The 12,101-nt window shown below is 45.9% G+C and overlaps 1 protein-coding gene across 45 annotated transcripts in view; it reads right to left on the bottom strand.

Moving 5' to 3' along the window:
* SORBS1 (sorbin and SH3 domain containing 1) overlaps positions 1-12,101 on the bottom strand; it is a 252,806-nt gene that overhangs the window by 14,696 nt on the left and 226,009 nt on the right. For 35 of the 45 annotated variants that reach the window (XM_030940317.1, XM_030940329.1, XM_030940323.1 and 32 more), the window contains one exon: positions 11,216-11,989. The exons of the other annotated variants lie outside the window; for them this stretch is intronic. In XM_030940317.1, coding sequence (XP_030796177.1) covers positions 11,216-11,989 — 774 coding nt within the window. The remainder of the gene's footprint in view (positions 1-11,215; positions 11,990-12,101) is intronic. 45 annotated transcript variants of the gene reach the window in all.

Here is a 12,101-nt window from a genome sequence, read left to right as displayed (position 1 = left end):
GTAACTATGATAGCAATACCCAATTTCTGCCTTGTCTGAAAACAGGCACTACCTATCATTTCTCTTCTTGAATACTTTTTACTCTAGGTGTTCAAAGACATATCCTTATATAAAAGGTACAGTGTATGGCAATAGCATCCAATCATTAATTGTGAACTATAGTACCGAAAGGGATATTGATGGCCCACCTTGTACCTTCCTTGGTCTCAGGCCATACCCCAAGCTAAGGATAATCATCATCATAGCTTTGACATCTGTATAGTACAAACTTAACCCCATTCCTGAGAGGTAGGAATGACTGAGTGCCTCACTTAGCGTTTGTTGAATAAATGAAGGAAGAAGTCAGGATAAACATTTATTCTATTAGCTAAGACTCAATTTCTCTCTGTTTAGATTTAAGTGAAATAGCTTACATAACTGAAATGTAAACCAGTTTTGTTTTTTTTTCAGGGGACGGAGACATGGCATGGGGGTAGACCCTCAGTGGAAATGGAAACCATCGCTATCCATCACAAGAATCAGCCCTTCATTTTGAAGGCTATTTATCCTCAGATTTTTTTCCCCCTCTAGGTATGTTTTCTTTTCCTGTCCCCATTTTCTAACCACTTTACAGCTTTGCATAGTGCTTCTTCTGGACCTGTCCTGTCCAAGATGGTAGCCAGTAGCCACAGGTGGCTGTTGGACACTTGAGATGTAGCAAGTATGAAGTGAAACGTGTTATGTGTAAAAATAGACACTGGATTTCAAAAACTTAGTACAGGCCGGGCGCGGTGGCTCAAGCCTGTAATCCCAGCACTTTGGGAGGCCGAGATGGGCGGATCACGAGGTCAGGAGATCGAGACCATCCTGGCTAACATGGTGAAACCCCGTCTCTACTAAAAAAATACAAAAAACAGGCCAGGCGAGGTGGCGGGCGCCTGTAGTCCCAGCTACTCAGGAGGCTGAGGCAGGAGAATGGCGTAAACCTGGGAGGCGGAGCTTGCAGTGAGCTGAGATCCGGCCACTGCACTCCAGCCTGGGTGACACAGTGAGACTCTGTCTCAAAAAAACAAAACAAAACAAAACAAAACAAAACAAAACAAAACAAAACTTAGTACAAAATAAAGAATGTAAAATCTCAGTAATAATTTTTAGATATATTGGGTTACAATCTATTATTAAAATTTCAGTTGTTCCATTTTACTGTGTCTACTAGAACATTTTAAAATCACACATGTGGCTCACATTATATTTCTACTAGACAATGCTGCTCTGAACCCTCCCCAGGTCCTCAGGGTCTGCCCTTATTTAAGCCTAAAAGAAGATACAAATTCTAACAAGGACTTCATTAGGGTTAAGAATAAAGGGAGTATATCTCATGCTAAGGACATTTCCGACTCTGGTGATGGCATTCTAGTTTTTCACGTGTTTACAAAAACAACCAGCCCAGCACATGCATACACACACACACACACACACACACACACACACACACACACACACACTGCACTTCCCTCCTTTCCCCCATTAATAGTAAGCAGATAACAGTCCGTGATCTAGAGACTGCTTTCTTCTGTATTTGTACACAAGTTGCCTCTCCCGGCCGGGAGTGCTTGCTTCATTCTCCCCAATTGGGTGAACCTGCATGTGTCCTTGCTGTTGCCCTTCTACTTTCAGTTCACAGAAATCCCCCAGAAATCAGATCTTAGCCTCCCTGGAGCTATTAATCCCTCTGGATCCACAGAACACCTGGCGCTACTGCGGACTTACTAAGCATCCGCTTCCAGATTTGGGTGTGCGCCAAGGCCTTGTGGACCCGAATCAATTGCACACAGGCTACAGAACAGCAGGAAGTCCTGAAGATGTGGACAGGACAGAGAAACTCAACTTCGCCCTGGCCCCAAATCCCCTCTAGAAACAGCGCGAGGCTCTGCTGCTCCCCTAATCTGCCCAAGTCTCACAGAGACGGCACTCCTCTAGTCGTCTCACGTCCCAAGTCTTCTCAGACCCCACCCCACCTTTCTCATGACCTACCCTGACCTCCCAGTGGGACAGTGAGAAAATCCGGGTTCCAGGCCATGCTCTGTACTAACTGATTGTCTTGTGAACAAAATGCTTAACGTCTTAGGACTTTGAGTTCTAAAATACATAAGAGGATTGGACATAATTTACATAAATGTCCTTTTTGGCTTTAACGCTCCATGATTGCAATGTGCCTGTCCTATGGGTTAAGAAGTAGGAGTGGGCAGGGGCTGAGCTGGCTTAAGGGAGGCAGCACTCTACTATTGCTTACTGAAGACTGGCAGGGGAAGGCTTTTGACTACAGCCTCCAGATATGGCTGGAGTGCTCACTTCTGGAAGTATCCCAAGTGATTGCCCCAGAATAGTCATAGAAGATTTGCACCTACTGGAACATCATGGGCAAACTCTTCCAGGGGAGTAGAAAGGCCCGAATGATTCAGTCTCCTGGGTTTGAGCTTCAGGAAATCACCAGAGCACCCTCAAAACAGCCTCTGACTCCACTGAGTTATCTTATTAAGTTTACTGAGAAAAAGATCACAGCTTAAATATAAAATGAATTACAAACAACTAGTTCAATTGCTTACCACCTAGATTTTATCTCCTTGCAAATCACTCAATAGACAACACATTAACTTTGTTGTAATTTGAATCTGATTACAACACTAAACTTAACATGCTCAGTAAATATTCACCCAATGCTCAGCCTTCTCTTCATAGACTATCATACAGTCTTCTCTTTCTTTTTTTTTTTTTTTTTTTTTTGAGGCGGAGTCTCGCTCTGTCCCCCGGACCGGAGTGCAGTGGCCAGATCTCAGCTCACTGCAAGCTCCGCCTCCCGGGTTTACGCCATTCTCCTGCCTCAGCCTCCCGAGTAGCTGGGACTACAGGCGCCCGCCACCTCGCCCGGCTAGTTTTTGTATTTTTTTAGTAGAGACGGGGTTTCACCATGTTAGCCAGGATGGTCTCGATCTCCTGACCTCGTGATCCGCCCGTCTCGGCCTCCCAAAGTGCTGGGATTACAGGCTTGAGCCACCGCGCCCGGCCTTAGTCTTCTCTTTCTTTCACAAGACAGTTAGGGGAGTAATGGCAGATACATATTCAAGTGTAAAGAAACCAAAGGCTTTCCAAGAATAGCTTATGCCTTTATACTGAAGGTAGAAGAAACTAATTTGGGGAGCACAAATTCCAAATTTTTTAAATTCTCGATTTGTGTAACCCAAAGCAAAATGATTTTCCCATTCTCTATTTTCTTCTCTTCCCCCCATCGCCCCCCGCCACCATTTTCTCTCTTAGGTGGAACAGGGTAAGGTGGATAAAGTAAACTACTTTTGTTTCATTTCCCTGGTACCTTGACATCACATAACAGGTTATTTACGATCCCATTACAGGCTCTGCGCTAGCTGCTTTCATCTCTATTACATTTCATTTAATTCTCACAGTAACTCAAGAAGGTGCTCAACATTGACCTCATTTTACAAATGAGAAAACGAAGACCTGCCATGTCTGAGTTGAGAATGTGAACAGTTAGTATTGGAACATCTGTCTCTCAGACTCCAGGTTCTGCACACTCCACCACACCCCAACCTTTGAGGTTTGTGCTCTGCCAGAGGAAGATATCAGAAGAGCTAGAGAGAGATGCCGACCAACAGGTCACCTTAATTTGTCCAGTACCCTGTGGCTGGCACTTTCTATTGACATGCTCCATTCTCCTAACACCTTCATAAGGGTAGACACTTTAGCTTTGGGTCTTAGTGCCTTATCTTTTTCTTTTTCTTTTTCTGTTGTTCAGGTTAGACTGCAGTGGTGTGATCATGGCTCACTGTAGCCTTGACCTCCCAGACCCAAGCACTCTTCCCATCTCAGCTTCCCAAGTAGCTGGAATCACAGGCACTCGCCACCACTCCTGGCTAATGTTTTTATTTTTGTAGAGACGTAGTCTCCCTGTGCTGCTCAGGCTGGTCTTGAATTCCTGAGCTTAAGAGATCCTCCTATGTTGGCCTCCGAAAGTGTTGGGATTACAGGTGTGAGCCACCACGCCTGGCCAGTTCCCTACCATTAGTGTTGAGAGAGTATCTGCTGCTTATTTTTGTAAGTACTGCAGCCAACGTCTCTCCCCATCCCGTAAGCTGTTAAATGCCCTCTATTTAGAGATTTCCCTTCTGAGTGAGTCAAAGGAAAATGTTTCCTATATTTACTTGAGTATCTTAACATTTAAATTTTCTTTTTTTCTTGCAGGTTACATCACAGCTTCCTCTTCTATTTCTGATTTCCATCCTCAAGGCAGGCCTATGCCTTTGTTCTTATCTTTCTGGGAACGAACTTAGTTTCCTTGTGTTGAGAAGTGTTCCCTCTGAAGTCACATCTTTCTGTCTTAAGTTGAGTCACTTTGCCTCCTTCTCCTTTCTCTAAGCCTATAGTTTGTTCCCATGCTTCTCAGACAGATGCTTTGAGGACACATAACTTTCCTGTATATTGAGATTTTATTTGATTAGCTTCCTTCCCTTTAGGAACCAAACTAACATCACAAAAGTTTTGTCACTTTCCTCAGGTCTTGGTTTTCTCATCTCATTGTAAAAGACTGGAGGCTCTTAACCTGCTGGTCTGTCACAGATGAACTTGGGTGTGGGCCTCTCGAAACGGTGCAAAACTGTGTGTCACTCTCCTCCCCAAACTACTGGCCTAGAGTCCTCGGCTGATCTCAGATTCTCAAAGGTTCTTGATCTAGAAAAAGTTATCAGTTACTGGAGTAGATGGTCTCTAAATATTCTTTTTGATTAAAAAATTCTAGGAGGTACTCTCACACATTGTAAAAACTCTTAAAAACCAAGGCTGGATGCCAGTCAACAAATAGTGCTTCTGTCATGAAGAAACTCCGTAAATATTTGATCATGGAAGTGATGGGATTTCTCAAGATGATCTTCCCTTTGCTTTCTTTTTCTTTTTTTTAGTGGAACAACCAGTTTGATCTGTAACTGACTGTGAACAATGAATTGAGATAACTCACTACCATCAGACCTGTCCCCCTTACTTTCTTTTCCTTTGTTTACTTTTGAAAAAATTTTTGAAGTAGAGTCTTGCTCTGTCACCCAGGCTGGAGTGCAGTGGCATGATCTCAGCTCACTGCAACCTCCACCTCCCGGGTTCAAGCAATTCTCAGGCCTCAGCCTCCCGAGTAGCTTGGATTACAGATGTCTACCACCACGCCTGGCTAATTTTTCTATTTTTAGTAGAGACAGGGTTTCGCCATGTTGGCCAGGCTGGTCTTAAACTCCTGGCCTCAAGTGATCTGCCTGCCTCGGCCTCCCAAAGTGCTGGGATTACAGGCGTGAGCCACTATGCCCAGTGTACCTTCTTGATTGTTCTAAATGTTGGTGGCCAAAATTGTGCCCAAGAAAATCCAAGAACTTCGGTGATAATTCTGAATGCTTGGGCATTTTGTATGCACATTTTTCATCCAATAAGTTGTCTCTCAAAAATTAAAAGGAAAAGCTTCTATTTTTCCATTGTGAAGGTCTGTAAATTGATTATAAACCCCTGACTTAAACTTTTGTATGTGTTCTTCTTTCTCATTTCAACTAAAATTCACGCAGGATTTTTACCTAATCAAAGGATATCAAAGCTAAAAGGAATGGCGTTTTTCTTGTCTGAATCTTTTGTTTATGGACAGAGTGGCTGCCAGGAAAGAGAAGTGACTCAACCAAAGACACTTGGCAAACCAATGGCAGAGCTAGAGCTAGAACTTGGAACCCTGACTCTCAATCCATTGCTCTTCCCACCCCTTCCTGATGTCCCTGAAGACCCTTGCATTCATTTCACTCACTCTCTTCTGCTGTTCAGAGAAAAAACACACCTAAAAACATGGGCAACTAACCCAGTGTAAACCAGTTTAGGAGTGAAAAATCAAACCATTTCACACAAAGCATCCACACATTTGCAGAGTTGAGGGAGGTGGGCAGGTGACTGATTCAAAGGGTCACCGTGACTCCTGATGTAAGTTCTGGTCCCAGCCCCTTCTCCAGAAATCCCCTTTTCTGTTTAGCTGTGGACACCAGAAGCCTCACCCAAACCAGGAATGCATCATTCTCCATGCATACCTTTCATGGTCCTACCTCTGGGCCTTTGCTTGAGCTATTTGCCTTAAGTCCCACCTTCCTGTTGTTCACCTGTGAGAAAAACTCTTATTCTTTAAGGCTCAGATTAAATGCTACTTTTTTGAGGAGAGCAAAATCACCTGGTGACCATCCAGCAGGCCCCAGAGGCAAAAACTCCTTATCTGAGGAATTTAGAAGGCAGCAATGACCACCTGCTGACCATCAAACAGGCCAAATTCCTTATCTGGGAAAATTAGAAGTAATTAGACTTCCCTATCATTTAAAGCAGGCATCTGGTCCCAGATTTCTTTCCCTCCAAATTTATAAGTAACTAGAATTTCTACACATCTCTGGAATGGCATGCTGAAACTCATTGTGCAACCCTTGCTGACATTAAGGCACCAAAACATCTACAGATGTAATCATTTATGACCTATGTGGCCAGCATGGTCCAAATTGCCCTTAAGCTTCCGCCTTAAGGTCCATAAACACTCCTGAGGAAAATCCACCACAGTGTGCTCAGTCCTCTCTCACTGAATGCCCTGCTGCACCCTTTTGCAGCATTATTTTTTTCTAATAAACTTTCCTTCTTCAAACCTATACTGTTATCAGTCAATTTTTCTTACCAACACTCAAGTCAACCACCTCCTCATGCTGGGGCTCTGACACACTGCCCAGCATTTTTTTCCTGAGGTTTCCAGACAACCACCTTCCTCCCTGGTTATTATTTCTCCCCATCTTGATCTTCCAGGGGGTGTAGTTTGTGACTCTCTTTCCTTATTTGCATTATAATTATTTGGGAACAGGTCTTACTCCCCTGGTGGAGATCCTAAACTCCTTTAGTTGGGGTCAGTCATTGTTTGTCTTTTTTCCTTCCTTCCTTCCTTCCTTCCTTCCTTCCTTCCTTCCTTCCTTCCTTCCTTCCTTCCTTCCTTCCTTCCTTCCTTCCTTCCTTCCTCCTTCCTCCCTCCCTCCCTCCCTCCCTCCTTCCTTCCTTCCTTCTTTCTTTCTTCTTCTTCTTTTTTTTTTTTTTTGATACGGGGTCTTGCTCTGTCACCCAGGCTGGAGTGCAGTGGCCCTATCTCTGCTCACTGCAATCTCTGCTTCCTGAGTTCAAGTGATTCTTCCACCTCAGCCTACCAAGTAGCTGGGATTACAGGCATGCACCACCATGCCCAGCTGATTTTTTTTATTTTTTAGAAGAGATTTTTGTATTTTTAGAAGAGATGGGGTTTCCCTATGCTGGCTGGTCTCAAACTCCTGACCTCAAGTGATCCACCTGCCTCAGGCTCCCGAAGTGCTGGGATTACAGGTGTAAGCCACCATGTCCGGCTTGCCTTTTCTTTCATTCAACAAATATTCACTGAGTGCCTTCCATACATCAGGTATCATGGTCTTGCCCTTGGAGCACTGATACTTTATGGGAACACAGGGAAGCAAAGGGGGCTGAGAGAGGTTCACTCACTCAGACCATTTGCAGGGGCTGTGGCAGCACAAAGTCAGAGCACTGAATCCACTCATGCAGGGGTAGGGGAGGCTGTCAAGAAAGGTGTTAAAGGAAATCAGAATATTTTACTCCAAAATATATTTTTTGACATATTTTGGGATGGCTGTCAGAGAGCCAGCAAAAACAGGTAGCTCTGCAAAGCTGTCTTTTGTGCAGGACATTTGTATTTATAGAGAAAAATCTGCATTGATGCAGCCAGGTTTTCTCTGAGGCTTTCCCTTGTCTAGATCTAGAAAAGATTAACTGACAGTCTGACACCTTTAAAGGCCTAAAAGAAACATTTACCATCTATTCTCTCTGAGGCTGCTACCTGTGAGCTTTCATCTAAATAACAAGACCCCCTTTGCTAGCCAAGCCTTACTTTTCTCCCTCCCATAACGTGTCTTGCTGCTTAAAATCTGATTTACCACCATAACCTGTCTTTGGCCATCCTCTGAGCCCCCATTCTTCTGTAACCTCAAGATGGTATAAGCTTCTGCACCCCATTGGGGGGGTTGGGTCTTCATTCTGAAGGCTCCCGTGTCACATAAAACTGTATGCCTTTTCTCCTATTAATTTGCTTCTTGGCCAGGTGTGGTGGCTCATGCCTGTAATCCAAGGAGGCCGAGGCGGGAGGATCACTTGAGGTCAGGAGTCTGAGGCCAGCCTGGCCAACATGGTGAAACCCCGTCTCTACCAAACAAAACAAAAATTACCTGGGCACGGTGGCATGTGCCTGTAGTCCCAGCTACTTGAGAAGGCTGAGGTAGAAGGAGTTTTGAACCCAGGGGCAGAGATTGCAATGAGATTGTGCCACTGCACTCCAGCCTGGATGACAGAGTGAGACCCTGCCTCAAAAAAAAGAAAAAAAAAAAAAAAAGAAAAGAAAGAAAGAAAAGAAAAAAAATTTTTTGTTTTTTGTCAGTAATTTTTAGGGAAACTTCAAAGGACAAAAGGGAAACTTTCCCTTGGCCCCAACAACTTCGTAGAAGTTACATCTAAATGGAAGCCCTGATGATGTTCACCCTTCTCTATCTCTTGCAGCAAACTGCCTGAAATATCCTAAATGCTTCAAAGAGTACATGACCATAACATTTCAGAATATCTTTTCATTTAAGGTTCTCTGGTAAAATTCCCTCTCATTATTGGTCAGATTGTCAACCTACCTCCCCAACACCTATAATAAAAGTGAACTTTTGTTTCAGCTCTTTAGTTCAGCAAGGATCATAATGGCTGACAGTTCTCTTGACACACAAACTGGTCTGGAATGCATTTTTCCAAATAAGCAACAGCCTGTGGTCAAGTCATTCTGATAGGGCTGCCAGAAAACAGTTGTCATATAAGTCCTTTCCATTTTTAGCATGTCTGTCACCCAAAGAGGGCCCAAGACACACGAGCCTCTTCTGAGCCTCTTCTGAAGGACCCCGTTTCCAGAGTTGTCAGCTCCTGCTCCAGCCACAGGAGGGGAAAGTGAGGCGGCTAAAGGGGAGGTGTGGGCGCAGTCCTTTTCACACAAATGCCAGCTCTCAAGGGGGAGCAAGCCCCAGGCCACACCCATGGAAAAGGGGCTTGTGCCAGGAGGGCAGAAGGAAGGGAGGGGACAGGAAGTGGTACACTTGGGGTCTGGAGGCCCACCAAGAAAGGAACACCAAGTTTCAACAAGCCTGACTTTCCAATCAACATAATCTTCAATGTTGCCAGCTACTCCACTCCTATCCTGCCTTAGGAAGCAGGAAGCGTATACCCCTAACCTTACTCGGAGATCCGGCACCGTGCGCACTTCCTATACACACAGGATCTTGGAATTGGGCCGGGATGATGACTCAACACTGACAATAAGGATGTCCCCGGGTGCCTTGGGTTGACTTAGAACGTTTATAGAATTGTTCCTGTGTCAGAGACATTTAATTCTTTTCAACTAGCCACTTTACCACCTCTTCTATTTTTTCCTCAACCTGTTCCAGGGCCAGGCAAAGCCTTTGCCAGGTATTGCTGCTTTCCTACAGCCTCACACAGCAGCGGGAGATCCCACATATGGAGCCTTGGCATGTGCCAAGCACTAACTTCCATTAATTACCTCATTGAATCCTTGCCCTACAAGGGATGGACTGCTTCCACTCCTACTTTGCATGTGAGAGGTTAAGTGGCTTTCTAGCAAAAGACTAAGCCTGATTTCTTATAAACTATCCCATGCTGGCTCACCCTCAGTGATCCCTACTCCTGATGGGCTGGCCCACCCATGGGCCCACATGTGCTTGGCTGGAGCTGGAAGTCTGGCTTAGTGTGTCTCAAGCCTCTGTGCTCCTGTGTCCCCCAAGCATGCCTCTATTATTGTCCTGGTGGTATCGCTATGTTTGTAGGCTCCTCCTTGTTTTGAGGAGCCTTGAACTTAGGGTCCTCAAGAGGAGAGACAAATGACCCTTATATTCTGCCCAGAGGCTGGTACCTGCAGGCCTTATTCATAGATGGAATAACTACAGCCTCAAAGGGAAACTGAGTTTGCAAGCCTAAGGGTTAAGCATTATTTACTGTGGACATCATACATACTAGATACTTAATAAATGGCTTGCAGACATCTTCAGGAACTCAATCTGGGTCTAATGAGGTTCTAAGAATATTCTCAGTTCTAGAAGCAGTTCTAGATCACCCAAGATGGTGGCTCTATAGCTTCCATTTATAAAGTGCTGACCATGTTCCCAGGATCATAAGCCCTTGTACTCAACCACTCTTTGACACAGGTGCTATCATCTCCATTTTACAGATGAGGAAACTGAGTCTCAGAGAGGGGAAGTAACTCCCAAGTCACTAGACAGTAAGAGGTGGAGCTGCCATTCAAACCTGGCTGCTTCAGAGGAGTTGCCTAAAGTCTTTGACTTTAGCAGTAGTAAACAGCATAGCCAAAATCAGAATTGTGATTTGTTGAGTTGCTAAGTTCATTTCTCCAAAAAAATTTTCAGGTTTCAAAACACCCTAAGGCTACCTTTGCCCAAATGCTGCACTCTTTGTAGCTGACCCAGAGAGAAGATGGGACACTCACCCAAAAACCTGGCATGCCTACTCGAGGATACCCCATGTCAGTCAGGGCCCCAGGAGACCTGCAATCTCCTCTCCAGAACCAAAACACCTTTGTTGCGTGGCAAACAAAGGCCCCGCGCTCCCACACAAACACGAGACAGGACAAAGACCTGACAGAACCGAGCACTAGCAGAGCACCATGGGTTATGGAAACAAAGTGCATCTTACATAAAAGCAAACCACACCACCACACCAAAGCCTGGTGTTCTCAGCTGTGTTAGTCAAAGCAAACCGAGGGTCATCTCCAAGGCATACATGGGACGTGAGGAAGGTCTGCCTTCTCAGAGGCCCTTGCAGCAGGCCAGGAGGCATTCAAAGTAGAGATAACTTCTGAATGACTTCAAGTGGTCAGATATAGCCTGTCCTTTCCCTCCAACTGTATCCAGCCCTGGCACCTGAATTCATGTCCCCCCATTCCCTCCGGGGCCATCTTTTTGCTCCCGAGGCAAGCAAATGGTCTCACCAGCATTCACTTGGCCTCCGTAGATGGACCGGGGCGAGACGTGCAGCCCACCCTGCCAAGTGAGACGCCAAGTGCACACGCGGCATGCTGCAGTCCTACCTGGCTCCCACCTCTCCGAGCAGCTTTCCTCCCCGCCTGCTCGCCACCTCTATGCCGCTCTGTCTGCTCAGCCTCACTTCCTGGAAAAGCGCTACCCAGGGGCTTGCCAGGCCGGCTCTCCTCAGGGGTGTTGAGATCTGAGAGTCTGTGTTCAGTACTCAGGCACCTGACCACGTCTGAAGGCTTCAAGCAGCTCTTCTTAGAGATCTCGGGTCCGCCAGGGCCTCTCTGGCCTGCCTCCCTCTCTGCTTTCCTCTCATATTGTCCACTCTCTTCACGCCATGGCTGCCTCTTGCTCTGGCTGCTAAAGGCATCACTAAGCTGGGAGATGACACTATCAGAGCTCCCCAGTGGCAGCTGCGAGAAGCTATCTTGGTGGATGCCTGAAGATGGCGTGTGGACACCACCGTCTCCATTCATGTGAAGGGAGGCCTGGGAAGCGGGTGCTAGGGCATAGGTTTTGTGTGGGGAAGGTAGGGCCAGTGGAGAAGCTACTGACCGTGGGGTGGGACGATCTGACCAACTCAAATAGGGGAGGCTGAGAGACAGGGAGGGACTGGCCCTTGGTGACAAGGCGAGGTGGTCAGTGTTATAGACAGAAGCCTCTGGCAGAGGAGGCAAGGGTGGGGTCAGGGCCAGAGAACGCCTGCCTGGGACCCCCACAGTCAGCGAGATCCACTCAGAGGTGACGGCGTGCATCTCGGGGGACAGGGCTCGGCGGGAGTGGGGCAGAGATGAGGGTGCTGGCGTGATGAGCTTGCTGTGACTGGAAAACTTAAAAAGAAGAAGAGAGAGGAAAACAAAAGAAAGAAGCAAAAGGTACAAGTGTCAGCATAAAGGAAAAAGAAGGAAAATAATCACAAGGGGTATATAAAGAGGAATGAAA

Source organism: Rhinopithecus roxellana, chromosome 11, assembly GCF_007565055.1.
Source record: "Rhinopithecus roxellana isolate Shanxi Qingling chromosome 11, ASM756505v1, whole genome shotgun sequence".
NCBI classification, from domain to species: Eukaryota; Metazoa; Chordata; class Mammalia; order Primates; family Cercopithecidae; genus Rhinopithecus; species Rhinopithecus roxellana.
Note: the sequence above shows the minus strand (reverse complement) of the source record. Positions and strands in the feature narration are given on the sequence as shown.